We start from the raw sequence: 26991 nt of genomic DNA, 5'->3' as shown, positions 1-26991 counted from the left end.
TTCCCTCCTTTCCGCGTTGGCTCCCACTGAGCGCACGGGAGCCGCACCCAAAGGGCCGGCTCGCAGCGGGGACGATGCCCTTCCTCCCGGGGGACGGCCGGGCGCCGCACTCCAGCTCCAGCCCCGGCCCTTCCCCCGGCGTGTGCCTGTGCACCGCGCCCGCACGTCCCCCCGAGCCGCCTGCAACCTCGGGGTCCGAAGCAGAGAGGAGGCGAGGCCACGAGCTGGGGGGGCAGCAGACGGGAGCCCGGGCCGAGCTGGATTCGTCCGGGCTCAGCCCTGACCCGGCCGGTTCCCTCACTCGCACCGGGGGCGCGGGGCCCAGGCCTCCGCCCGCTCTCACTCCGCCGGATGCTGCGGGGCCCCGAGAGGCGCGGCCACGTGCAGCGCCAGGCGACCCCACGGCTTCCCGTGCGCCCCCAACGCCGCTCGGCCGGAAGTCCGGCCCCGCCTGCCCCGCCGCCCCCTATTGGGCCCGGCGCCAGGGTCTGGCCGCGGGTAGGCCGTTCTCCGGTCAGGCGACCCCTGCGAACCCCAAGACAGGGACCCGCTCCAGAGCCGCTGAGACCTATGGGCGGACTCGGGAGGCGGGACCGGAGTGAGGGGCGGGGCGCGCCGGGGCGGCAGGCGGGACTTCCGCCTCGGGACCCGGAAGTTCCCGCGCTGCCGCTGGTGGGAGTTGTAGTCCGGCCGTGGTTACGGGGGGGCCCGCGGCTCATGCGCGGTGCATCGAGGCTTGTTTCACATCTGTAACAACAGGTGAATTGGGCTTTTTATTCTCCTCTTCGGTGCCCCCTGGAGGAGCTTACCGCGGCCGGGGATGATCGGCGCGAGGCGGGGTCCGAGTCCGACCGTCGGCTCGGCGGAGAGTGGGGCGGAGAGGCGGGCGGGCCCGGGGAGCAGGCCGGGCATCCTAGGCCTGCCCGGGAAGCCGGCTGGGCCGAGCCGTGGGCAGCCAGGCCTCGGCCTGCCGTTGCCATGGAGCCGGGGCGGGGGCGGGGGCCAGGCAGGTCCGCTGGGGCGGGCTTGGTAGCCAGGGGCTCTGTTGAGGCCGCGGGAGAGGCCGCTTCATTGGCGCATCGACGCCTCCGCCTCCGGGGATGCTCCGTTTCCCGAGGCCGGGCCTGGAGGGAGCCCGTGGAGTGCTCTGGGACCTTTGTGTGCCCCCCGCGCGGCCTGGGCCGTGCGCCCAAAGGGAGGCCTGGTGCAATCTGGCCCCCCCGGTTTGCCCCGTTGTGCACCCACCTTGTCACGGGGGAAGCCAAGGGGTGAGGTGTTCTTTGTCTGCTGGTGGTCATGCATTTGGGTTCTTTGTTTGCAGTGAACTGGAGCCCAGGGGGCCTCAGAGCCCCCCAAGCCAGGAGGATGGCGCTAGCACGCTGCCTCGCTAGTCTTCTTGTCGCAGCATCCGTCCCCTTCGTTGTGATTTTGCAAAGCAGGGGGGTCCCACTTTGCACCCCCAGCCCATGGGGGCTTGCCGTGCCCTGGAGCAGGTGGACCGCAGATGGCCACTTGCAGGCTCTCCACCCGTTTTTGCTTGCAACCTAGCTGGGCAGAATAAACGAGACATTGATGGTTTCCTTTGGCAGTTTCTTTGGAAGAAGTAACCCACTGTCATTGTGGGTGTTGACCACATGGTATAATTTACACTTACATCTTGGAGGTTTGGAGTTTCCAGGAGGCCGCTCCCCTCCCCCCTCCCCCTCCCCCCTAGTTCTTAGGGGTTAGGATGGTGCTATTTCTGTAGCTGTTTAAGGTGCAGCAAATACATTCTTTGCTGCATTTTTTTTTCAACCTGCGTGGGGTATGCCTATACCCCCAAAAGGTGTTCACTCTCCATGTGTTTTAACTTCCGTAGCTGTGGTTCAGAGTTTATCCCTGGACACTTCCGGCGCCTTTCAGCTCTTGAAGATGCTATTATCCAATGTTATTTCAAACACCCAGGGGCCAACTGGGCGCAGCTCGGAGGGGAATTAGTGTAGGGTAAGCCAGGACCGCTTTCGGAGCTCAGTCCCTAACTGCCTGTTTGCATTCTGCCCCGAGGCAGCTGCGGGGTCCTGGGCCAGTTGTGTAACCTCTGGGAGAGAATTCCTGCCTGGGAAACTATGAAAATGGTGCTCAAGGCCTCGTTGTTATTTCCCCAAACTCCACGGCTGCTTTACCTGCCTTGGGTGATGAGCCTTAGTCCTGGTGGCAGCAGAACTCCAAGCTGCCGCAGCTGTGCTCTGGGCTTGGAGGAAGCCTTTCGGAACTCCCGGCCCCTCTGCCAGGAGGGCTCGCCCTTGGCCTGGTAGAGGTGATGACTTAGGGCAGCTCACGGTTTGGTGAGTCTAGAGTGGGTCGTGGCAGGTCGTGAAGCGAGGCCAGTGTCTCCATGTGTGTTTCGTGCCACTAACAAACTTGTCCTTGTTGCCGGAGGTAGTAAGTGAATTTCAGGGATGGAGCCACTCTCCTTCCCGGAGGGGGGGCGCATCTCTCAGTGACCCTGCCTTGTACTTCCCAGGAGGAGGCCCAGCCTCGTGATGAGGAATAGCAAGGAGGGAGTTCAGCTGCAGTTCCGACGCCTGCAGAAGCTGAGGTCTTCACTGCTCTCGTAAGGTAAGGTGAGTTTAGCCCCAGGCACAAGGCAGTGGTGGGCCTCGGGCTCAGACACTGTAAAGCAGCCATTTGTGAATTACATTCACTTGTGACTGGGACGAAGGGTGTCATTTAAAAATATATTTTATTGATTTCAGAGCGGAAAGGAGAGGGAGAGAGAGAGAAACATCAACGATGAGAGAATTGTTGATCGGCTGCCTCCTGCACGCCCCCCACTGGGGATGGAGCCTGCAACCCTGGTATGTGCCCTGACCAGAAATCGAATCTGGGACCCTTCTGTCTGGAGGTCGACGCTCTATCCATTGAGCCAAAATGGCTAGGGCCAGGGTATCATTTTTAATTAGTCATTATGGAAGCTCTCTGTCCTTGAAGCATCCCATAGTGACTCTTCCTGGAGTTAAGTAGTGTTTCATTGTGCAAAACCTGATACTCTATTATTTTACTTCTCTCTAAACTATTGAAGACAAACTCTGAACCTTGAAGGTTTCCAATGAGGAAGGCAGCTTTCTTTTGATCGCTGTAAAATATCACCAATAAAAGATCTTTTTTTTTTTTTCTTTAAGATCCTATCTTGGGTCCTGGCAGTTGGTTAGAGTGTCATCCCAATACGCGAAGGTTGCAGGTTCCATCCCTGGTCAGGGCACATACAAGAATCAACCAATGGCCCTGACTGGTTTGGCTCAGTGGATAGAGCGTCAGCCTGCAGACTCAAGGGTCCCAGGTTCGATTCCGGCCAAGGGCATGTACCTGGGTTGCGGGCACATCCCCAGCGGGGAGTGTGCAGGAGGCAGGTGATCGATGTTTCTCTCTCATCGATGTTTCTAACTCTCTATCCCTCTCCCTTCCTCTCTGTAAAAAATCAATCAAAAAAAAAGAATCAACCAATGAATACATAAATAAGTGGAACAACAAACTGATATTTCTCTCTTTCTCCCTTCCTCATTATTCCTTTCCCTCTCTCTCTCTTTCTCTCTAAAATCAGTATTTTAAAAAGATCTTGACTATCATACTGTATTTTTTGATACAGGAAAAGATAGTGTTATATGAGTTAGTATTGGCATGGAGAGGACTGGGGACTTTTAAAAAAAGCAAAACCAGAAGTCTATTTACAAGCAAATTAACTTACAATTTTTTGGTGAGAAAGTATTGTTTCTTAAATAATCACTTAGATATTTTACATTTTATAATATTCAGGTTTTCTATGGAGTTAGAATCTCAAATTACACCTTTTTTTTTTTTTTTTGGACAGAAGGAATCTATGGAATGTAATTTCTTAAAGTAAATTGAATCCTTGTTGATATTGTATTGAAGTTTTCTCTCTGAGCTGCCATATCCTAGCGGCTGAAGTTCCCAGCATCTCTTGGGGGGAGGAGGGCACCAGGGCAGACCTGCCGTGGACCTAAGAGACTCGGCGGTCAGCCCTGCACCCCCACCGCCCGTGACCCACAGGGAGAGGGAACCGTGGGCAGGGGCAGGCGCCCAGCCCAGCAGACGCCTGGGAAGGCCGACCCCCTCCTGCTTTGCTGAGGCGTGGGTGACGTTTCCGACGAAGGCCACGTACTGTTACTGCACCGGCCCCAGAAAACGCGTCATTGAAAACATCGATCGTCCCGAGTTTAACTGCGTTTTAAAACAAAATTGTTCAACCAGAGGTGTTACTTTCTTCTAAGTCGCTAGGTAGCTTCCTCAGTTCAGTGTACTGACCAGCAATAACTCCCCGTCTGTTATCTCCGGCGGCTGTGCATTGGCGGACTGACCGCCCCGAGGGGCTGACCTGGCTTCTGCGAAAGCCCAGTCAACCGCTTGTCCGCAGGGCAGGCGGCAGCCCAGCCCCCGACGCCCAGGAGAGGGGTCCCGTGGAAGCTCCTGGAGGTCCCAGGAAGGCAGGGCTCCTGGAGCGGGGCCTCTGGGTCCGCGAGGAAGCGATCGCCTCTGTGGCAGGGCCTCGGACTGCAGGACGGAGGAGAGCTCCCGGGGAGGAAGGAGCACAGCCTGCCGCCCTCGCGTGGCGGTGGCCCTCCCCCTCGGCCGGGGGCAGCCGGGCTCCTGGGCGCAGAGCTCCACTCCCTCGGGTCGGGTCGGGGCAGCTCCTTCAGTCCCGGGTCCTCTCTGCTGCCGAGGTCTCCCCGGAGGGCCCTGGGCGGACACTGACCCTGCCTCTGGCCGCGCTTCTTTCTAGGGTTCCAGCTTCCCTCCTGCCAGAGATGTTCAGCCTGGACTCATTCAGAAAAGGTGAGAGCGGCCGGTGCTGTGGCCTGTGCCCGCCTCCCCGGCCCCAGCGTGAGTCCCTGGGGGGGAGGGGCCATGCTGGGTCTGTGGCGTGGGACCCCACCGCGCTGTGTCCCTCCCGCTGGAGCTCATGTGCCTGGAAAGGGCCTGGTGATGCCTTTGCCAGCATCTGGACAGGTTGCTTCTCTCGGCTGTGGTGCCGTCAGTCAGACCACCAGGAGCGGGCTGGTCCTCTGCAGGCAGCACAGCCTGGAAACAGCTCCGGGCGGCAGGAGAGGGTGTGGGGGGGCTGGGGTCACAGCCGCTTTGCCCGATGACTGGAAGTGCCTCCCCAGATCCTCCGTGTCCTCACATCCTGTCCTCCGTTAAACCCGCGGCCCTGGGCGTGAACGAGGGCCCTCTGGGAGCAGGAGCGGCGGGCTGAGGTGGGCCCTGCGCGGGGATCGGCCGAGACACACCTGGGTCCTGGCGCTCTGCTCCAGAAGCCTCTGTGGGCGGGTGTCTGCCCAGCACGCCTGGGCCGGAAGGGCCCGGGGACGACGGCATCGCGGCAGCAAGGCCACAGCCATGCGCCTGGACCCGAGGCCGCAGCCCAGGACGAGCGTGGTCACGAGGACAGCGCTGCCAGTTTGGGGGGGGGGGAGCCCCTGGGAGCCGGGGGAGGAGGCCCTGAGTGCAGATACGTGCTCTTTCCCCCCAGCATGTTGTTATGAAAATCTTTAAAAACACTGCACCGACCACCTTGATTCTCTAGGCCAGCGGTCGGCAACTCATTAGTCAACAGAGCCAAATATCAACAGCACGATTGAAATTTCTTTTGGGAGCCAAGGTTTTTAAACTTAAACTATATAGGTAGGTACATTGTTATTAACTTAATTAGGGTCCTCCTCAGGCTTAGGAAGAGCCACACTCAAGGGGCCAAAGAGCCGCCTGTGGCTCACGAGCCACAGTTTGCCAACCACGGCTCTAGGGAAACTCCCTTCTAATTTTGGGAAAACATGGCTGAAAGGGCTTTTGCTTTTCCTGCTCAAAATTATATTCTCCTCCTGCTCTCCCAGCTCTCATGCCTCAGAAACTGCACGGGAGCAAGAGCTCTTGGGTATCGAGAAGCTACTTTACGTTGTAGAAACGGGCATCACTGCCCAGGCCACAGGCTCAGTGGGTGAGCATCAGCCTAGGAACCAGGAGGGCACGGTTTGGTTCTGGTCAGGGCGCAGGCCCGGGTTGCGGGCTCCATCCCCAGTGGGGGGGCTGCAGGAGGCGGCCGGTTGATGACTTTCTCATCATTGATGTTTCTCTCTCTCCCCCTCTCCCTTCCTCTGAAATCAGTAAAAATAAATATATTTTAAAAAGAAGAAGAGATGGGCATCGTTGTGCAGAGCAGGCTGTTCCCGGGGGCGGGGGAGGGGGTGGTGTCCCTGCCCCTCCTGCTCCTCCCCAGGCCAGCACGGCTCCCCCTTGTCCCCATCCAGCGGGTCTTAGAGACCCCAACCCCTCTCCCCATGGAAGGCGGTGGGTCCTGACTGTAGCTCTCGTGTGTCACACGTTTGGGACTTCTTAGAATGTCCTGGAAAGGCCGCTGGAGAAGCAGGGTTTAGTCTCCAAGTGCAGACATTTGGGATGGCGACCCACTAGCTTAGAGGGAGGGAGGGCTGCCAAGTGTGCGCCTGGCCTGGGCTCTCGGGGCGCCCAGCAGTCCGGGGCCCCTCTGCCCGTTCCCAGAGGAAAGAGCAGAGATCTGGTGCCCGCAGTGCCATCCGGGAACCCACAGCGGTGCCGGCAGAACCGTCACGGGGAGACAGGCGGGGCCTGGCCGGGGACGTGGCCTTTTGGTTTTCAGCTGTTGTCCCGGCTCGTCCTCACAGCTCAGCACCGGAGCCGTCCATGGCGGGCGTTGAACTCAGGGTGGCAAAGGCACCGGGAGCGGGGAGGGCTCTGAGCGCCACCGAGGGGTCCCTAGGAGGCGACAACCCTTCCCTGTGCAGCACGGGGGACACTTTCTCAGAACCCATGACCGGCTCCTGAGACCTCCCAGCAGCCCGGAGCCCCTCACGGATGTTCTGGGCGAGTCAGCTCGGGGTCGGTGCCACCCTGATGCCCTCTTTCTCTCCCCAGATCGGGCCCAGCACAGGCAACGTCAGTGCAAACTCCCCCCACCCCGCCTCCCACCCATGTGTGTCAACCCTGCCCCCGGAGGGACCATCTGTCGAGGTAAGGGAGGAGCCTGGCTCCATCACCAGCTCCGGGGCTCTGGGGGGGGGGGCAGCCGGGCAGCCGGGGCCAGGCCAGGGCCTCTGGGAAGCGAGTGAGGAGAGCGGGGTTAGCAGAGCAGTCGGAGCCTGCGGTGAGGTCACGGGGAAGGCTTGGGTTGTCTCATGACCCTTGGCCACCTGGCTTAGACCCTCCGGTCTCTGGGCCTCCTGTGAGAGCCGGAGTGAAGCCCAGTCCAGTCCAGACGCTGGGCAGCAGTGTGGAGAACCCGGAGGCTCGCCTCTCCTGGCAGCCCTGGCTCAGGTGGCCCCCAAGTGCAGGGCGCTCGGGCGGGGCCGGAGCAGAGCACCCTGACTGGCCCAGTGCCCTCCCTCGAGGCGTGGGGGATCCCGGCGCATTGCTCCCGGCCCCTCCAAGCGCTTGACTGGCATGAACACCTGCCTCTCAGTCCCTTTTGGTGGAGGAGACTGTCAGAGCCCAGACAGGGGACAGCTCGCCTCAGGCCCCGTGGTGCCAGGGCAGGCCCTGTGGGGGGACCCTGGGAGCGCCTCTGCCCGGAGCCTCAGGGCTCCCGGTGGCTGTCCCCGCCCTTAGCTGCCTGTCAGCCCTCCCAGGGGCCTCGGGAAGAACCTCTCAGTCCTGGGTCTGCCTCCTGGAGACAGCACGTCCCCCAGGCTCTGCCCGTCCCCCAGGCTCTGTCCGTCCCTCAGTGCTTTGAAGGCCAGGAGCGCAGGCAGGGCGCAGGGAGCACCAGCAGACACCCGTGTCCCAGCGGCTTCAGGCACTGCCCTCCGCCCGGGGCCCTGTGGACAGCGTCTAGATAAGCATTTCCGGCCCCTCTGACCATTGACTGGGGTTTTAGAGAAACGCCGCCCCTACCGTTGCCAAAGCAAGAGTTGATCGCCCTTTTTTTTTTCTTTCTTAAAATGCCCTGTAACTCGAAAAGGCTGAACGTTAACATTTCCAACATGGCAGGTGAGTGGCTCTGAGCGTCAGACGTGCTGTGGCCGCGCTCGCAGGTGGTTGTCTGGGGCTGAGCCCACCCAGAGGCCAAGGCCGCCGCCTGGGGGCCAGCAGGCCCCCCTTAGCCCCAGGGAGCACAGACCCCAGCCCAGGGTCTCCTCGCAGCGCCCCCAGCTGGCGCCCATGGGTGAATGCGTCTCTGCCCGCCCCGCCCCCGCCAGGAAGGGCTCTTGTCTGGGTTCTTCATCAGAAGCAGGACCTCCTGGTCCCCCGTGCGGGCCTTTCTGCCCCCGCCCTCGAAGGAAGGGGCGGCCGGAGCAGCCTCTGCTCAGGCAGCAGAGCCGCTCAGAATCGTGGTCACTTGGTCGGTCACGGTGTCCGGGGCCGTCGAGTCAGATTTGGGATTGAAAACTCTCACCTTCTCCCCAGCCCGCCTCTGGCCGGGGCGCGTCCCAGGTACCGGGATAAACACCTCCCCTCTGAGCCGCCTCCGCCTCCACCCACTCGCCTGGGGCGCAGCCTAGAAAGCAGCGGGGCTGGGCCTGGCCTCCCGCCGTGTGCCTTCCACCGAGAGAGCGAGAGCGGGGAGGCCAGAGGACGGTGGGGTGTCAGGCGGCCGCCCCGCCCTGCTGGTCCCCTCACCTTCCTTGTTGCCGACCACATGGCCATTTCTCGCCATTTTGACCATAAGGGTGGAGCTCGGGGGGTCAGACGGGAGACGCTGGCCGAGACCCTGTCCTCAGAAGCCCTGCGCCTGGGCCGTCGGCTTCCTCCTGGCCTTGTCCTGGGCCTCCCGCGGACGGGCCCTCAGACCCTCCCCTGCTTCGTGCGCTGGCCGCTGGGCTTGATCCAGAGCGGCCGCCTCTCGGAGGCCCGTGCAGAGCGGGTGGCGAGGTCCCTGAGCCAGGACGTCCCTTCTCTCTCTCGGGCAGAGGGGAGCGTGGGGCAGGGGACGCGGGGAGAGGAAGGGCCGGCCACAGCCTCTCGGTCCTTGGCCCCAAGTGGAGTCGGCAGTTTCTTTTAGGGTCAGAGTCGCTGTTCCAGGCTGCGTGCCGTGTGCTCTGGCAGCTGCTTGGGGCCCTGACAGGTGGCGAGGCCAGGGGTGAGCTGGCTGTGCCTGGAGCTCGTGTCTGACAGGCTGGGCACAGCCCAGGGCCCGGAGGGCAGCGGGTTTTAGGGAGAGGTGTGCGCGGGTGAGCGAGGAGGGGCCGGCAGCTGCCCGACCAGGACCAGCCCGTGTGCTGGCGCCCCGGCCGGCCGATGCCGCGTCTGTTTGAAACGTGGTTCTGAACGAGGGGCTGGTGTCAGGGCCCTCACACCGCTTCCCGGCGGACAGCCAGCGGCTCCGGCCCGGCCTCCCTGCAAGCAGACCGGGCAGAGCAGGGCCGCCGGGCGGAGGGCTGCGCGGGCGGCCTTTCTGTCGGGGCCGGTCCCCTTCCGCCCCCAGACCCTCCGTTTTCTGAACGTGGCGGCTCCGTGGAGGGAGGGGCAGCCCCAGGCCCTGGAAGCGCTGCTGGAGCCGGTGCCTCCGCTGGTGGCCAATCCAAGTGCCATGCGGAAGGTCCGGGGTGCAGAGGGTCGGGGTGTGCAGAGGGTCGGGGTGTGCAGAGGGTCGGGGTGCAGAGGGTCGGGGTGTGCAGAGGGTCGGGGTGCAGAGGGTCGGGGTGTGCAGAGGGTCGGGGTGCAGAGGGTCGGGGTGCAGAGGGTCGGGGTGTGCAGAGGGTCAGGGTGCAGAGGGTCGGGGTGTGCAGAGGGTCGGGGTGCAGAGGGTCGGGGTGCAGAGGATCGGGGGGTGCAGAGGATCGGGGTGTGCAGAGGGTCGGGGTGCAGAGGGTCGGGGTGTGCAGAGGGTCAGGGTGCAGAGGGTCGGGGTGTGCAGAGGGTCGGGGTGTGCAGAGGGTCGGGGTGCAGAGGGTCGGGGGGTGCAGAGGGTCGGGGGGTGCAGAGGGTCGGGGTGCAGAGGGTCGGGGGGTGCAGAGGGTGGCGGCCCCTCTCGAGGCCAGGTCGTTGCTGCCGAGGTTGCCTGTCCTCCCGCCCGGTGCCTGGCGGCCCCGCACTCGGCGCCCCCGCCCCCCTTCCCCCGCCCTGCCCTGCCCCACGGGCCCCGGCGTTGGGGGCGGCGCTCTCGGGGCCACAGTGTCTGCGTCCGGACGAGAAGCCCCTCCCGCCATCCCGTCTGCGGCTCGGGGTCCGCCCGCCCGGCAGGGGGCGCTGCCGCTCCGTCCGCTCCGCCGGGTCCTCAGCCGCTCGGGGCGCAGGGGCCGCCGGGAGCGCCATGGCGGCCGCCGGGAGGCTCGTGGCCCTTGCTGCCTGCGTCTCCCCGCGCCTGCGGCCCGCAGGCCCCCGCGCCCCGAGCGGCTGGAGGGCCGGGCGGCAGGGGCGCGCGCGCGGCTTCTCGTCGGGCCCCGACCCCACGCAGGAGGCGGCCGCGGCCGAGGCAGGGGCGGCGCCCGGCGGGGACGGCATGGGCCACGGTGAGCGGCGCCCTTCGCGGGGCGGGCGGGGCGGGAGAGCCCTGCCGTCGGGACGGGCGGACGGACTGACAGCCGGCTGCCCTCCGCCCCCGGGGCCCAGCGCGCGTTCACACCGGGGCCGCCCCGCCGGTCCCTGCGCTGCGGGCGCGTGTCCGCGAGGCGGCGGGGCTCGTTGGGGGCCGGGTGCGCGGGGTCCCCGGATGCCCGGCCCCAGGGACCCGCCGGGACCGCGGTCCCCCCTCGGCCTGGGGTCGGAGCGGGCGGTGCGCCCTGTGCGGTCCCTTCGGGCCGGGGCCGGGCCGGGCCGGAGGCGGGTGCAGGGCCTCTGTCTCCCCGATCGGACAGCGGCCTCGGGGCCCTCCCTCCAGGGCCGGCTGCTCCGCCCTCGGGGACCCCAGTAAGAAAGGGAGGCCCCCCGACTCTGATGCCCCAGCGGAGGGGGCGTCCCCATAGCCCGACTCGGGGGGGCCTGGCACCGCCTTGACCGCAGCGCGGGTTCTGCCCGTCGCTGTCCCTTAGCGGACGGATCAGACCGGGAACGGGGGTGGGAAGGTGCCGGCGGCTCCCCTGGGTGTGCGGTCCCTGGCCCTTCTCCTCGGGGTCGGGGCCGTGCACGTGGCCGAGCCCCCCCCCCCCTTCCTGCGCTGCTCCCGGGGGTGGGGTCAGCGCCAGCATCCTCAGCGCCAGCCCAGGCCCTGACCACACCCCGCGGGGCGCTCAGAACGAGAGCAGCGGTAATGCCGCCTCCTCCCCCGTAGCTTCCAGGGACCTGTTGAAAGAGTTCCCGCAGCCCAAGAACCTCCTCAACAGCGTGATCGGAAGGGCCCTGGGCATCTCACACGCGAAAGACAAGCTCGTCTACGTGCACACAAACGGACCCAAGAAAAAGGTGACTCGCACGGCCAGCGGCCCCCCTCCCGCGGCTGCTCCGTCTCGGGGGCCGTTTCCGAATTGAAACCGTCTGAGCAAAGGCGGCTGAGAAGGGCCTGGCCAGGGGCGCGGGGAGGCCCGTCTCCGTGGCCCTGGTCCCCGGCGGCCAACGGGGCTGCTGGGGGGGGGGGGTCCTGGGCCCGGAGCAGGCGGGCGAACCTGCTGAAGGTTTTCGGCGTAAAGATGGCCGCCTGCCCTCTGCCCAGGGCCGGTCCGCGCTGGGCTCCTGATTCTCCCTGGGATCTGCTGCTGGGAGCACAAGGGCCCTGACCCCCCTTCCCTCCCCAGAAGGTCACCCTCCACATCAAGTGGCCCAAGAGCGTGGAGGTGGAAGGCTATGGCAGCAAGAAGATCGACGCCGAGCGGCAGGCTGCCGCCGCCGCCTGCCAGCTGTTCAAGGTGACCCCCGCCCCGAGAACGCCCGCCGGCTCCCGTGGCCTTTCAGGGAGAGGCTGGCTCCCTCCTGGCGCGTTAGCCACGGGGGTGGGGACTGGTTTCCCACTGTGGTGACCGACGCCCCTGGCCTCAGGACGGAGAGGAGCGGGGGCCAGCACTCCCCGTGGGGCCTGTCCTTCCCACGGGTCCCTCACTCACAGTGGAGGCGAGGTGGCCGCTTCTCACCGCCCAGGGGTGGTTCCCGGTTCCCGTGGTGCTGAGCTGAGGAGTTAATGCTTCCTTTTGGGAGTTTGCAGGCACTTTGACCCCCACCGTGCCCTGCAAGTCCTGCCCACACTCCGCCCAGCGTTTCTGTCCCTGCCTGTGCTCACAGCCTGTCTGTCTGTGTGATTGATCTGGTGAAATGCAGTCGGTGTACAGGTTCGTGTGCAGCACAGGCACCTTGCTGTGCAGCCACCCCAGGACTTCTCTGCAAAACGGAAACTCTGCCCCCGGCCGCCGCCATCCTGCTTGGGTTTCTGGGCGTTTCCTTCCGTCATTGGCGTAGTGGGTCGCCCAGCATTCGTCCTGTTGTGACGGGCCTCTCACTGAACGTAGCGTCCTCGCGGCTCGTCGGTGCTGGTGCGACTCAGGGTTCCTTCCCCGGCCGCTGTGGTCAGACCACATTTGCTTCCCACCACCCGTCAGCGGCCATTGGGGTGCTTCTGCCTTTGGCGGTGAGTTCTGCTGGAGCACGACGCACACGTGTCTGAGACCTGGTTTCCATCCCAGAATTGGAGTCCCTGGATCACATGGCAATTCTGTGCTTCATTTCTTGAGAACCCACCATGGGTGTCCACCGTGGCTGCGCCATTTCCCCTTCTCACCAGCCGAGCACACGCTCCCGTCGCCCGCGTCCTTACCGGCGGCTCTGCTGCTCCTGCTCTTCAGTGTGAGCAGCCGTCCTGGCGGGGGCGTCTCACTGCGGCTGTGCCGGGCATTTCCCTGTGAGCGTGAGCCTGCGCATCTCTCAGGGGCTTCCTGGCCGTTTGTTTTCTTCCTCAGAGAAGTGCCTGGTCTGTCTTGTGCCCGTTGTTTAGTTGGGCTGTTGGGAGTTGGTTGCTGTTACAGTTGTTATGTATCTGGACACCATGCCCTTTTATTCCCTAGTATCTGTCCCCCCAGTTCTTCGGGTCCCTCCCACCCACACTCACCCCGCAACCAGGTGTGTTTAGTAAGCGGTGCGCTCATGAGGGGGCTGTATTTGCTTTCTGTGGAACCCCACACTCCCTGGACGACTGTGGGTGCCCTGCTCCCTCCCTCTTGCTGAAGGCCCTGCTGTTCTGCATCTGTTCGTCTGCAAACTTTAGAAACAGTTGGTCAAGCCCAGAAGCTGCCAGACTCTGTTTGGAACCTCGCCACTTTCATGGGTTTAGGCTTCCGTGTTCTCGTCTGTCGGAGCAGGCCATCCAGGAACACGTGTCTCCCTGTACGTGGGCCCATTGGCCAAGTTTTGTACTTAAAGTCTGGACCTTTCTTAAGTTCATCTTCGGTAGGTTCTGGCTTTTATTGCTGTGAATAGAACTTTAAAAGTTTACAGCTGGTTATTCCAGAAGCCTGAGGAGTTTGGAAGGGGGGTGGCCCCTCAGCTTGTCCTGAGCCTCCCTGTGGCCGCTGCTGGCCCCTTGGCCGCTCCCGACTTGATTTCCCGGAAGTAAGCTCTCGGCACACGCTGCTCCTTGTTCTGGCTTCTCGCTCGCTTCTGTCCCTTACACCTGGTCGCCTGCATGTCTCTTCTGCCTCCTGGGTGCTGAGCTTCTTGGGGCCGGGACCAGCTCTCGCCTCCACCGATGCCCAGCGGCCAGCAGGCTCGCAGGCGTGTGCGGTGTTTTCTCTAGAAGCAGCGGCGCTCGAATACGTTACAAATAACGGTTTCGTGTCCGTGCCTCGGGTAGTTCCCAGCACAGGAGGCTTGGCTGCTGCCCCGAGCAGGGACCGGAAGCCTGTTCCCACCGTCCATGACGCCGCCCGCACGTCCGTTGCTCCCGGGGCCTCCGGGCCTTCCCGGGAGCGCGGCCCCTGGTGGCAGGCGTGTGCGGTGGGGCTCGGAGTCCTCGTCGCCGTGCTCACGTGCCTGTTGCCCTGTGGGGTTGGGGCCTGTTTGCTTTTGTCTTTGTCCACAGGCGTGAGGATTCCCTGGCCGCTCGTCTGTCGGAGCCAGGCGTCCCCGTGGCTCTGTGCTCGGACCTGAGGCGGGACGGGTGGGACGTGGGTGTGACCGGGCAGGTCCCAGGCAGGCCGAGGAGTGAAGGTGCCGCGGACCTCATGCTGCCCCCTCCCCCCCCCAGGGCTGGGGCCTGCTGGGCCCCCGGAACGAGCTGTTTGATGCCGCCAAGTACCGTGTGCTGGCCGACCGCTTCGGCTCCCCGGCCGACAGCTGGTGGCGCCCAGAGCCCGCCGTGCCGCCCACTTCCTGGCGGCAGCTGAATCCCGAGAGCATCCGGCCAGGGGGGCCTGGGGGCCTGTCCCGCTCCTTGGGCCGAGAGGAAGAGGAGGAGGAGGAGGAAGAGCTAGAAGAGGGGACCATCGATGTCACTGACTTTCTGTCCCTGACCCAGCAGGACACCCCACTCAGGTGCAGCTGGCGGCGGGTGCAGGGGAGCTGGGGCCTTGCCGGGGGAATGTGGGGGGCTCCCGGGCCCTTTCTGAGCTGGAAGCCCCGCCCACGCCTCGCCTGGCTCGGGAGCCATTGGTGTGCCTGCCCCGCCGGGGGCTGGGCTCGTGCTGGGCTTTTGCGCCCAGCAGCACGGCTCATCCTTCAGAGGCCCTGCAACCACCCTGCCTGCCCCCTGCCCTCTGACGTGGGGGGACTGAGGGAGCATCAGCCACGCTGAGCCGGGGGATGGGGGCACGGGGGGGGGGGGCTGGCCCTGGGAAGAGAGACTTATTCACCTAAACTTTTGGTCCTCTCAGGGGGGGTTCCCTTGAAATGACAGACGATGACAGTGCTATCAGGGCTCTGACCCAGTTTCCGCTTCCCAAGAACCTTCTGGCCAAGGTGATCCAGATCGCGACCTCGTCCTCCACGGCTAAGGTGAGCTGGGTCTCCTAGGAGGGGGGAGGGGGAGCAGCAGGTGCGGAGTGGGAGTCGGGCTCGGAGTGGGCTGGGGACTGGGAGTGGGAGACCATATCTGCTGGAGCGTGGCGGGTGGGGGGCGCGCGGCTGACTTGCCCAGGGGGATCTTCTTGCTCCCGGGACGCACCTGGTGTAGCCACGACAGCTCTGCCCACAGCGCCATCACACCTGTTGCCTGGAGGTGCTCACTCTGCCTGTCCCCCCGTCTCCTTCCCCGTAGAACCTCATGCAGTTTCACACCGTGGGCACCAAGACCAAGCTGGCCACCCTCACGCTGCTCTGGCCCTGCCCCATGACCTTCGTGGCCAAAGGCCGCCGAAAGGCGGAGGCTGAGAACAAGGCGGCGGCCTTGGCCTGCAAGAAGCTGAAGGTGAGCCCGGCCGGTGAACACGTCCTGGGGCCCCGGCGGCCGGGCAGACGGTCCCCTTTGCCGGGAAGTGAGTCGGGCACAGCAGCCCTGGCCTGGGCCCCGCGGTCAGTCCCTGGTCCAGCCCTTGCTTGTCAGGCTGAGGCTGCTGCAGGGCTCCCCACGGGCCCTGGGAGCTCAGCCTGTCGCACTGAGGCCGGAACCGGGGAACGCCGGCAGGCGACAGCCCCTCGTTCTGAAGAGCATGGACCTGGAGAAATGCTGCCTGTCGCTGGCAGACTTGGTGACCCTGGGCTTGTGGCCACAAGGAACGACCAGACGGTCATCTGGGATCGAGGACAGCAGGCACCATCAGGGCATGGGCAGTTCCTCATGAGGCTTGGGGCCGGCAGGGCCCAGCAAGTGGGGTGAAGTCGTGGTGCCTGGGAAGTTAGTGCTCTGAGCCCAGGGTTTGCAGAGCAAGACAGGAAGCGGGCCTGCTTTACGCGAGGGCCTGCTAACCCTCGGAGCTGCATCCAGATAGAGCCGATGGGGTGCGGAGCGTGGAGACGGGAAGGGCACGGGGTGGTACAGGGAACACGGGGGGAGGGAGGCATGACCGGGCTCAGGAGCAGGACGCTCACTGAGGGAACGTGCAGGAAGTCTGAGCTCTGGCTCGACAGGCACCCCTGGTGACCAGAGGCCTCCGGCTGGTGGAGTCCTGTCCCGAGAAGAGCAGCTCCAGCCACCGCTGTGCTCATGGGGCAGAGGGCTGGCCCTGGGCAGGGGCGGGGTGACATGCAGCCCCGAGAGGACAGCCTCCTCCCGGGATGCTGTGGTGGCACCTCCCGTGGTCCAGGGACCAGGTCCCTGCCCGTGAGGTCTGCCCGGCGCCAGGAGGGGTTGGCCCCGAGGGATGAGCTTGGAGGGACTGTTGGGCCTGGGCTTTGGAGGGAGAGCAGAGTCTAGACATCACGGGGGTGGCGACACGACCAGGGAGGGGACTGGCGTGCGCACTTGCCCAGGGGTGAGGTGCGGGTCGTACCTGTCACTGGTCGGCTGGCGTGGGGCGTGTAGGGAGTGAGGGCCCAGTGTTTCCCCTCCAGTGGCTTGTTTTGTCAAGTCGCATAAATAGAAATCCCGCACTCACTTGTAGGATGGGGGCCCATGGAGCTGGTGCCGTGCAGGCATGAGGTGGGTGGGCTTTGGCGAGGGAGCCTGGGCGGGAAGGGGCCGGGCGCATCTGTCTCTGGGTCGATGTTGGGTATTCGTGGAGGTGAGACTGGGCTCCAGCTGCTCAGGGGGTTCTCAGGTCTTGATTTTCTTGAATATTAACTAATGTTGGGGGTAATTTGCTTTCCCTGGTTCCTAACTTCTCCCTCCGGGATCACGTCAGCCTAGAAGCCAGGTCTCTCAGGAAAGGGTGGCTCTGCACAGCCCCCTGGAGCTCCTGAGCCCACCTGGGCCAGCGCCAGGCGGGTGGGGCCTGACGAGGTGCCCCTGTCCCCTCTGCAGAGCCTGGGCCTGGTGGACCGGAACAACGAGCCCCTCACCCACGCCATGTACAACCTGGCCTCCTTGCGTGAGTTGGGTGAGAACCAGCGCCGGCCGTGTACCATCCAGGTGCCTGAGCCCATTCTCCGCAAGATCGAGGCCTTTCTGAACCAGGTGAGAGAACCTCGTCCCGCTGCCCCCGCCACCTCGCCTTCTCCAGACGGCGCTTCCCCCTGCAGCAGGCGCCTTGTCTCCCACTGGGCGGGGCCTGGAGCACTTTGCCCCAGGTGCTCAGCCTGGCCCACGAGCGCCCTGGGGGCTGGGCCGGCAGGTGGCGGGCGAGGAGGAAGGCGTTGCTCACCTTTTGGCTCGCCTCCTGTCCCCAGTGCCCTGTGGATCACACGTGGGTCTCCCCGGAGCTGCGGCTGCAGAGCGATGACATCCTGCCCTTGGGCAAGGACGCGGGGCCCCTGAGTGACCCCATCACCGGCAAGCCCTACCTGCCCCTGTCGGAGGCAGAGGAGGCGCGGCTGAGCCAGAGCCTGCTGGAGCTGTGGCGGCGGCGAGGGCCCGTCTGGCAGGAGGCCCCGCAGCTGCCCGTGGACCCGCATCGGGACACCATCCTCAGCGCCATCGAGCAGCACCCGGTGGTCGTCATCTCGGGGGACACGGGCTGCGGGAAGACCACGCGCATCCCCCAGCTGCTGCTGGAGCGCTACGTGACGGAGGGCCGCGGCGCCCGCTGCAACGTCATCGTCACCCAGCCGCGCCGCATCTCGGCCGTGTCGGTGGCGCAGCGCGTCAGCCACGAGCTGGGCCCCGCCCTGCGCCGGAGCGTGGGCTTCCAGGTGCGGCTGGAGAGCAAGCCGCCGGCGCGGGGCGGGGCCCTGCTCTTCTGCACCGTGGGCATCCTGCTGCGCAAGCTGCAGAGCAACCCCAGCCTGGAGGGCGTGAGCCACGTCATCGTGGACGAGGTGCACGAGCGCGACGTGAACACGGACTTCCTGCTGATCCTGCTCAAGGGCCTGCAGCGCCTCAACCCGGGGCTGCGGCTGGTGCTGATGAGCGCCACCGGCGACAACGAGCGCTTCTCCCGCTACTTCGGGGGCTGCCCCGTCGTCAAGGTGCCCGGCTTCATGTTCCCCGTCCAGGAGCACTACCTGGAGGACATCCTGGCCCGGCTGGGGAAGCAGCCGCCCCCGCACCGGCGGCACCACGAGGTGAGGCGCCGCCCCCTGCCCGCTCGTCCCGGTGGCCGGGCACGTTGCCTTCCAGGCCTTGGTCTCCGCTGTGGGGGGCGGTGCGGGTGGCAGGTGCAGCGGCAGCCGCCTCAGCCCCACTGAGCCCTGGCCCCGGGCTGACCGCGGCCTCTCCTCCCCCAGTCTGAGGATGAATGTGCGCTCGACTTGGACCTCGTGACCGACCTGGTTCTGCACATCGATGCCCGTGGGGAGCCAGGTGGGTGCTCCCGCTCTGCCCGGTGCCCCCGTGCGCGTGGGTGAGGAGCAGCAGCTCATGCCTGCAGGGCCCTTTACAGGTGGGATCCTCTGCTTCCTGCCGGGCTGGCAGGAGATCAAAGGGGTGCAGCAGCGCCTGCAGGAGGCCCTGGGCCTGCACGAGAGCAAGTACCTCATCCTGCCAGGTGAGAGCCAGTCGCGGCACGGCACGGCCCAGGCGCCCCTCGCCCCTCGCCCGTCCTGGGGGTGCCTGACCCAGCTGGGACTCGAGGGCCAGGGTCTCCGCAGACCGCACCCTTCCTGCTGGCTGTGCAGCCTCCCCTGAGCCCGCTGTGGGGAACGGGGGGTCCCTGGAGCGGCGCCGTAAGCAGTGTGCTTGCTGCCCGCAGTGCACTCCAACATCCCCATGATGGACCAGAGGGCCATCTTCCAGCAGCCGCCCGCCGGGGTGCGCAAGATCGTCCTGGCCACCAACATCGCCGAGACCTCCATCACCATCAACGACATCGTGCACGTGGTGGACAGCGGTCTGCACAAGGAGGAGCGCTACGACCTGAAGACCAAGGTGCACCCAGCCCCGGGCCCGGCCAGCCCCGTGAGCCTCGGGCCTGCCCCGTGAGGTGGCCCTGCCCCGTGAGCCTCGGGCCTGCTGTGTCTGAACAAGACCACGCTTTCTGGGTCGCGGTGCTTCTGTGGGGGAGGGGGGTTGGTGAGGTGACGGCCAGGCACGGGGGGCCCCTGAGGCAGGCCTGTGGCATCTGTGTTGCTGCTCACCTGCCCCCTCTCCCAGGTGTCCTGCCTGGAGACGGTGTGGGTGTCACGAGCCAATGTGATCCAGCGCCGGGGCCGGGCCGGCCGCTGCCAGTCCGGCTTTGCTTACCACCTGTTCCCGCGGAGCCGGCTGGAGAAGATGGTCCCGTTCCAAGTGCCGGAGATCCTGCGCACGCCCCTCGAGAACCTGGTGCTGCAGGCCAAGATCCACATGCCCGAGAAGACGGTGCGCCGGGCGGGCGGGCGGGGTGGGGCACGGCACGGCGCTGGGCGGGCAGGCGGGCGGGCCATCGGGTGTCAGCCGGGCGCAGGCTCACAGCTCTGCTGGCTCCTGCCACAGGCGGTGGAGTTCCTCTCCAAGGCCGTGGACAGCCCCAACATCAAGGCGGTGGACGAGGCTGTGATCTTGCTGCAGGAGATCGGTGAGTGGGCGGGGCCGCTGGGCTGCGGAGTGGCTGCCAGGGCCGGGTCTGACCGCGGAGCTCTCGCAGGGGTGCTGGACCAGCGGGAGTACCTGACCACCCTGGGGCAGCGCCTGGCCCACATCTCCACGGACCCCCGGCTGGCCAAGGCCATCGTGCTGGCTGCCATCTTCCGGTGCCTGCACCCGCTGCTCGTGGTGGTTTCCTGCCTCACCCGGGACCCCTTCAGCAGCAGCCTGCAGAACCGCGCCGAGGTGGACAAGGTCAGGCCAGCCCCTCCCCCGGCCTCTGGCTCTCCCTCGCGGCCCTCACCTCCTCCTGTCCTCGGGTGGCCGCCTGCAGCCCCTCCCCTGTGCTCCGCCCCTCCCAGGTGAAGGCCCTGCTGAGCCACGACAGCGGCAGCGACCACCTGGCCTTCGTGCGGGCGGTGGCCGGCTGGGAGGAGGTGCTGCGCTGGCAGGACCGCAGCTCCCGCGAGAACTACCTGGAGGAGAACCTGCTCTACGCGCCCAGCCTGCGCTTCATCCACGGTCAGCGGCTGCCCATAGCCCCCAGCTCCCCCCACCCCCGCGCTGGGCTTCTGTCCGGCCCCCGGAGTCTCGGGGCCCCAGTCACCCGGCGTTGCCTCCCCAGGACTCATCAAGCAGTTCTCCGAGAACATTTACGAGGCTTTCCTGGTGGGGAAGCCCTCGGACTGCACCCTGGCCTCCGCCCAGTGCAACGAGTACAGCGAGGAGGAGGAGCTGGTGAAGGGCGTGCTGATGGCGGGCCTCTACCCCAACCTCATCCAGGTGCTGCCCTGGGGAGGCGCTGCCCACGCACCACCTCCGTCCCCCGCCCCCCGCTCCTGGCTTAGCCCGCCCTTTTCTGTCACCTGCAGGTGCGGCAGGGCAAGGTGACCCGGCAGGGCAAGTTCAAGCCCAACAGTGTCACGTACAGGACCAAATCCGGCAACATCTTGCTGCACAAGTCAACCATCAACAGGTGGGGGGGCCGGGAAGGCTGGGGGGGGGCGCTTGGAGGGGCCAGGAGCGGGACTCACCAGCTCCTCCCTCCTCAGGGAGGCCACGCGGCTGCGGAGCCGATGGCTGACGTACTTCATGGCCGTCAAGTCCAACGGCAGCGTCTTTGTCCGGGACTCGTCCCAGGTGCACCCCCTCGCCGTGCTGCTCCTGACCGACGGGGACGTCCACATCCGTGGTGGGTGCCCGTGGGCCTCGCGCCCCTCGCGCCCCTCACTTGGGCTGGGCTGTCCTCGGGCCTGGCCTCACGTGGCTCCTGGTCCCTTCCTCCCCAGATGACGGGCGCCGGGCCACCATCTCGCTCAGCGACAGCGACCTGCTGAGGCTAGAGGGCGACTCGCGCACGGTGCGGCTGCTGCGGGACCTGCGCCGGGCCCTGGGCCGCATGGTGGAGCGGAGCCTGCGCAGCGAGCTGGCCGCGCTGCCCCCCGAGGTGCAGCAGGAGCACGGGCAGCTGCTGGCCCTGCTGGTGGAGCTGCTGCGGGGACCCTGCGGCAGCTTCGACGTGCGCAAGGCGGCTGACGACTGAGCCCCGCTCTGAGGGCTGTGTACAGAGTGCAGATGTTTATTTAAAATAAAGTTCTATTTATCCCTTGTGAGCATCGCTGTCCGCGGGGGCCCTCCTGTGGCCTCAGCCCCTGGGCGTGGGCACCGGCTGTGGCCCCAGGTCCCCAGAGCGTGGCTGCCCATTTAACCAGTTGGACCTCTGGGCCAGCTCAGCCTTTTGTCACAGCTGTCCCTGTCCTTGCAGGTGGGGCCAGCAGTCCTGGTCTCCCTCCCTGAGGCAGTGGTCCAGCCTGGCTGCCACCTCCAGGCCAGGCAGATGGGAAGCTCCGCGGGCAGCCTTGGCTCTGGGACCTGCATCCTCGGGGCCTCCGGTTGCGCGGCAGCCTGGCCACAGCTGGGCCTGCCCTGGGGCGTGGCCACAGCTCATGGAGGAGGAGCTCAGCCGTGAGACCACACAGTGCATGCCAGCCCTCGACGCAAGAGGACAAGCCGGGTGTCGTGATGCTGGAGGGGAGACACCAGGACACAGAAGACAGGGCTCAGATGGGACGTCATGAGCTTTATTTACTCTTGAAATGGTTACAACAGTCACAGACACGTCACGGCTGAGTCACAGCCATCGGCGGTACAGGAACGCCCAGCCCCGGTGGCTGCAGCCACTGCCCGGCGCAGCCCCCTCTGCCTCTGGCTCCTGGGACCCTTCAAGAGCTGTGGCCTGGCCACCAGCGGGCTCACCTCCCTGACCCACAACTAATGGAGTGGGAGGAGCCAGTCTTGTCAACCTGGCATCGTCCTGGCAGATCAACAGGCACAGGGACCCTCGGGCCCCATCACCCCTCCCATGTCTCCCGCCACACCCCCCACCCCCCCCTCTGGCTGACATGTGCCCTGACGGCCCTGCACAGCCGAGCATCCGGACACAGTCTGGCTCTTGCATTTTCTCTCCGAGACCTGCAGCTTGTAGGCGCTTGGAAGCTGGGGACGTGGGGACAAACACCCCCACGGAAGATGCTGCTGCAGAAATGGGGAGATACCCTGCCCCCCTTTACATCAGAGCCCCCACCATCCCAGCTCTGGGACAGGGCCGAGGGCAGGAGGCCATGTCACTACAAACAAGCAGGTTTAATCCTTTATTAGAAACCATGCAAACTTTAATACAAAAAAATACAAGTGCAGTCAGAATCTTCGTGTCAGTGATTCCCAGGGTTCTCTCGGCAGCCTTCGCGGCCCAGCTGGGACCCCTAGCAGGCTGGCCTCGCCTCGCTCCCTCCTCGTCAGGCCACAGGGACGTGGGGTGGCCTCAGTCTCATGCCTTTATTTTTAAATTCTGGACCTAATTCCCCAAACACCCACACGGTTTTGGATCCCTCGGGCTCCCTGGGGGCCGAGGCTCGAGTGTCCTAGGCCTGCAGGGCCCTTCCCAGCACTGACCTGTCTCCCACCAGATCCCCGGCATGAGACCGACGTGCCAATTCCAGCCTCGGTTAGAGAAGCGAAGCAGCATCCATGCCGAACACCAGAGCCCCCCGTGCCCTCGGCTCTCCCTGCTCACCCCACGCCCCTGCCCTGCCCACACCGCCTCCGTCCCAGCTGCCAGGCCCCCGCCCGACCTCCTGGCTGTGGGGGTCTCGGGATCTCCCCTCCGTTTCCTTTAAAAACACCTGCTGAAGACTTTCCTTTAGACGTGACTTCAACCTGCACAACTACTCCACCAGTTTTTAGGTTTTTAAAAAAGGGATAAAACAAGGAAAAAAAAAAGTATGACAGCAGCTAGAGAGGCCCGGGAGGCAGCGGGGACAGGCAGCCTGGCCCTCACTGAGGAGGGGAGGCAAGAGGGGTCTGGCACCCCCTGCGGTGGCATCAGTGGGGGCAAAGGGGGAGGCAGTGGCTTTGTGAGCTCCAGGGGACACTCGGGGCTGGGCGTCCATCATGTGGACACCCCCTCTTCCCTCCAGGTGGACCCAGCAAGGAGGGAGGGTGTGTCCGTTTTTCTTGGGTTTGGTCAAAAACCCAAATGAGGAGGTTGGAATCTGGTTCCTTCCTCAGATCCCATGTGAGCCTCCCCTACCCGCTTCTCCCAGCCTCCCCCTTGGAGCATGAGAGGATGAGCCAGGAGCAGAGCAAGGAGCTGGGCCTGAGGCAGGGGCTGGGGTGGGTCGGGGGGCACTGCTGCTGCCCTAGGCAAGCGGGGGGGGGGGGAGAGGGGGCGCCAAGGGGGCTGCCCTGCACCCAGGAGTCAGGTCTAGTGGGCAGCCCGGGGGAGCGAGCCAAAGGCCCGGGTGCCTGAGTTGGGGCCACCCAGGAAGTGGGGGGGTCGAGAGACAATGCCGGCCCCGTGGTCGGTGCGGGCCCTGGCGTCTGCCCGGAACGTCAGCCTGTAGGTCTCAATCTGCAGTGACACGGGAGGCGGGACGGAGAGGGGGACGAGGGAGACAAGAGGGCAACAAAGGGGATGGAGACGAGACCAGAATGTCAGCGTTAGACGCCTGGAAAATAAAAGGTCGCGTCGTTAAAATTCGGTCACACTCCAGGCGGCACACAGAGCCACTCGGCCAGTGGCAGGGCCCCCAGCCGGCCCGCAGGCCGAGCCCGCCACTTACTTGTCTCCGGGATCTGGCCGTCCAAGGTCTGGGCCTCCCTTTGGTCACCACCCCCCGCCAGGGCGGTGAGGCCACTGGGGACACTGGCTGACGTGGGGGCGCCCGCTTCGGGCGCGGCCTCAGGGACAGCCAGCTCCTCCCCAGCGGGGGGGCCCGGGCTCGGAGGGGCCTCGCTGCCGCCGCCCTCAGTCTACAATGAAACAGTGGACAGTGCAGGGTCAGTCCGAGAGGGAGTGGGATGGAGTGATGGCGGGTTTCACACACAGCCCCCCCCCCGACCCCCTGATTAAGGTGCAGTCATCTGGAGCCCCTAGGCTGGTCCCCCCACCCTTCCCACCCCTGAGGGGCTCCTGGCAGGCGGCCTGGCCCAGGCAGGGAAACGGGCTCTGAGGGCGCAGCCGGCCCAGCAGGGCACAGGGGCCTCTGCAAGCACAGCCGGGAGCTCTGCTCCCCAAGCCCGAGCCGGACAACGGCAGCCATGACAGCAGGTGGCAGCAGGGCCCCAGGCCCGGCAGTGTGAGGAACGATCTCACCAACAGAGAAAGGGAAACGTGATAAAGACCAGACGCAGGACCTGCGGTCAGAAAGGCCAGAGTGAACCCCGAGGCCTCAGGCCTGAGACCGACTGGAGAGCTGCGGGCGGAAGGAGGCCGGTGGGTCTAGATCGCCGAGGAGGCGGGACACAGGGTGTGGGTGTGGGTGTTTGGGGGGTGGTCACAGCAGCTGCTGGTCCCTCTCCTCCCTCCTTTCCCTGCCACCACCCTCAAGCGCAGAAGCTGGAGGCGACGCCCTCTACCCCGATGACATGATACGAAGGAGACAGCTCTGGCACAGGAGGGTCTTACAGGACTGTGGAGGGAGGTGGGGAGGGAGGGCAGAGGAGGGGCAGGGAGGAGAGGCCCAGCCAGTCCAATGGGGACGCTCCGCAGGGAGCCGGGCCACCAGGCCTGCTGTGGGGCGGGAGCTGCGTGCAGCCTGGCGGGGCACACGGACCCACAGCCCTGAGAGGCAGCGGGGACTGTGCCGTGCAGACCACTCGCCTGTGCCCAGCCCACGTCCCTCTGAACGGGACTGAAAGGAGTCCAACAAGGCAGGCAGGCCCTGGCCTGGGCCAGTGACGGCGAACCTTCTGAGCTCGGCGTGTCAGCATTTTGAAAAACCCTAACTTAACTCTGGTGCCGTGTCACACACAGAAATTTTTTGCTCTTTGCAACCAGAGTAAAACAAAGATTTATATGTTTGATATTTATTTTATATATTTAAATGCTATTTAACAAAGAAAAATCAACCAAAAAAATGAGTTTGCGTGTCACCTCTGACACGCGTGTCCTAGGTTCGCCATCACTGGCCTAGGACAAGGTCTGTCCCCGCCGGGGTCTCACCTCCCGGCCCCGCCCAGGACTGATGGACGATGGGAACAGCACCGGGTGGGGGAGACATGACTCCTGAAGAGACTGAGGGGCGGCGACAGGCCCGCCTGCTGGGACCCAGACTCCCCTGCACCCCCTGCACCCCACTCCTCCCGGCCTCGGCCTCCGCGGACCCACTCGCTACCTTCACGGCCCCGCCCGCGGGCAGGTGGCCCACGTTCTCCAGGGACCCCACCTTGGCCTGGGCCTTCTCCTTGAAGTTCAGCTTCTGACTTTCGATCTTGACATCCCCGCCACCTGGAACCGAGAGGGCACCGGTCACTGAGGGCCCAGACGCCTGCGGGCCGGGCCGGGCCGGGAGCCGCGCCCGGAACCCCAGGTGGCCAAGACCTGGCTCAGTGCCGATGCAGAAACGGGGACGCGGACCTGCTCCCAGGGGCTGAGGGTAGACGAGGGGGCACCGCGAACAGGCTGTCAGGACAGGGCTGCGCGTCTCAGCCAGGCTGGGCCCACCCACCCGCAGAGCAGCGTCCCCCGCGCAGAGCAGTCTGGCCGGGCCGGAGCGCAGGCACAGCCTGAGGCGCCTCTAAGGGTGCCAGGTGGCACCTCCCTGACAGTGTGCAGGGTGCACTGGCCTCCTGTCTGCCCATGACACCCGCCCACCAGGGACAGGGCCCTTGCTCCACAGCTGCTGGCACTGAGCTGGGAAGCAACTTGTCCGAAGTCACCACCAACCAGTGAGGGACAGAGCCAGCGTCTCACCCAATCACGCTGTAGCGGCAAGAAAGGGGCCACCGGCCTGGGGTGTGTGAGTTGAGAAAAGGCGGGGCCAGCACCAGGATCCCGAGCCCTTAAGCTGGCAGGGGCCCCAGGGGGTCACAGGGTCAAGGGTCAGCCCACCCCACGGCCTGGAAGCCTAGGAAGGTGGCTTTCCTCTCAGCTCACGTCACACACTGACCCGGTGCTTCCCACATGGCCAGGGTCCTCCGTGCCCAGCCCCCGCCTCCCGCAAAGCTGACCTCCAGCCGAGGGGGCCCTTGGGGGGGGTCTCCCCAGAGGGTTCCAGATGGAGGAGGGGAAGGAGAGTTGGTTGGGGCTGAGCCATCTCCATCGTTGTAAATGGAATTGTTCTACCACGGACGAGAGGGAAGGGAGCTCCTGGCCATCACCTAAGCCGGCCACGTGACTGGCCCAAGGCCGCAGCTGCCACCCGGTGTGCCCGCCGCTGCAGCGGGACCTCCCAGAGCGGGGCTGGCGCCGTGCCGCTGGGGGCCCACCCCGGAGCCCGGGACGCCCTCCCCGGTCCCGGTCAGCGGCACCTCACACACAGAGCGTCCTCCAGACGAGGCCCCTGCAAACGCAGCCTCTACTCGGCCGCTCCTCCCGCTCCCCGAGGGCCAGGACCCCTGTGCCATGGCCCAGAGGGTGACCCCCGCTGGCCGCGCACACAGGGCCGGGAGGGACTCACCCGGCTTGTGCTTGATGTTGGCCTTGGACCCACACTTGGAGGAGACCTTGGAGATGTCCACCTTCTTGCTCTGAATCTGAACCTGAGAAGAAAACGACAAACACAGACATTGCCTCAGAGGGAGAACATGCCAGGCCAAGGCCACTCCCTTTAAAATCCTTGCATCCAAGTTCAAGCGTCTTCTCTCCCTCCCGAGCTCCTAGCTTAGTCTGTTCAAGGTCAGGGTCACCTTCCAGAAGCGCTCCCTGCGTGCAGCCAGACCGAACACGTTTCCACGCGCATCTCCGCCCTCTCCAGGCAACCGCCAGACAGCTTTCCTCCCCTTTTTCTGGATCCCACTCTCTTGAACCCCTCCCCCCCACCCCCCCCCGCCACCCCGCTCTACCTCGAACCCGGCCCATCTACTCCTTGCCCAGAGGTTCTGGCCTGTTTCCTTCCAGTTCTTTTCCATGCATCTCCCCCTGCGGGCTGACAGCACAGTTTCTACCATCAACATACATATGGGGTGAGAGGCCAACAGACTCTCCTGGGACCGGCCGCGCAGGAGTGCAGAAGCACCAGGGCAAGAACCTCCATGGACAGAGCCCCCCCGCAGGACCCCAGCTGCCCCTGCTTCTG

At 65.1% G+C, this 26991-nt stretch overlaps 2 protein-coding genes across 6 annotated transcripts in view; one reads left to right on the top strand and one right to left on the bottom strand.

Annotated features, from left to right (window-relative positions):
* Positions 1-712: 712 nt before the first annotated feature.
* DHX30 (DExH-box helicase 30) lies at positions 713-21027 on the top strand (the record flags this gene model as incomplete). Of its 5 annotated transcripts, XM_081106326.1 has the most annotated exons (23): positions 713-759; positions 2504-2598; positions 4778-4830; positions 6943-7038; positions 7985-8013; positions 11234-11364; positions 11694-11804; positions 14129-14415; positions 14754-14874; positions 15137-15286; positions 16778-16930; positions 17143-17976; positions 18139-18214; positions 18294-18398; positions 18603-18778; positions 19004-19210; positions 19325-19406; positions 19476-19669; positions 19777-19936; positions 20040-20197; positions 20287-20390; positions 20467-20606; positions 20704-21027. In XM_081106326.1, 19 exons carry the CDS (start codon positions 8007-8009, stop codon positions 20955-20957), a joined length of 3450 nt encoding a protein of 1149 aa, XP_080962452.1. In that variant the 3' UTR covers positions 20958-21027. The 5 variants fall into 5 exon arrangements, with proteins under 5 accessions (XP_080962452.1, XP_080962449.1, XP_080962451.1 ...); XM_081106323.1 differs by lacking the exon at positions 7985-8013 and having other exon boundaries at positions 743-759; XM_081106325.1 differs by lacking the exon at positions 713-759 and having other exon boundaries at positions 1920-2603.
* A 1025-nt stretch (positions 21028-22052) lies between these two features.
* MAP4 (microtubule associated protein 4) overlaps positions 22053-26991 on the bottom strand; it is a 107498-nt gene continuing 102559 nt past the window's right edge. The window contains exons 16-19 of the mRNA XM_081106321.1: positions 26374-26455; positions 25090-25202; positions 23536-23725; positions 22053-23324 (exon numbers count right to left, since the gene is read on the bottom strand). Of these exons, the coding sequence (XP_080962447.1) occupies positions 23320-23324; positions 23536-23725; positions 25090-25202; positions 26374-26455 (390 nt within the window). The 3' untranslated portion in view covers positions 22053-23319. The remainder of the gene's footprint in view (positions 23325-23535; positions 23726-25089; positions 25203-26373; positions 26456-26991) is intronic.

This window comes from Myotis nattereri, assembly GCF_964212035.1.
Source record: "Myotis nattereri genome assembly, chromosome: 14".
Classification (NCBI taxonomy): Eukaryota; Metazoa; Chordata; class Mammalia; order Chiroptera; family Vespertilionidae; genus Myotis; species Myotis nattereri.
The sequence above is the reverse complement of the archived record's forward strand: the minus strand, read 5'-3'. Positions and strand labels throughout refer to the sequence as shown.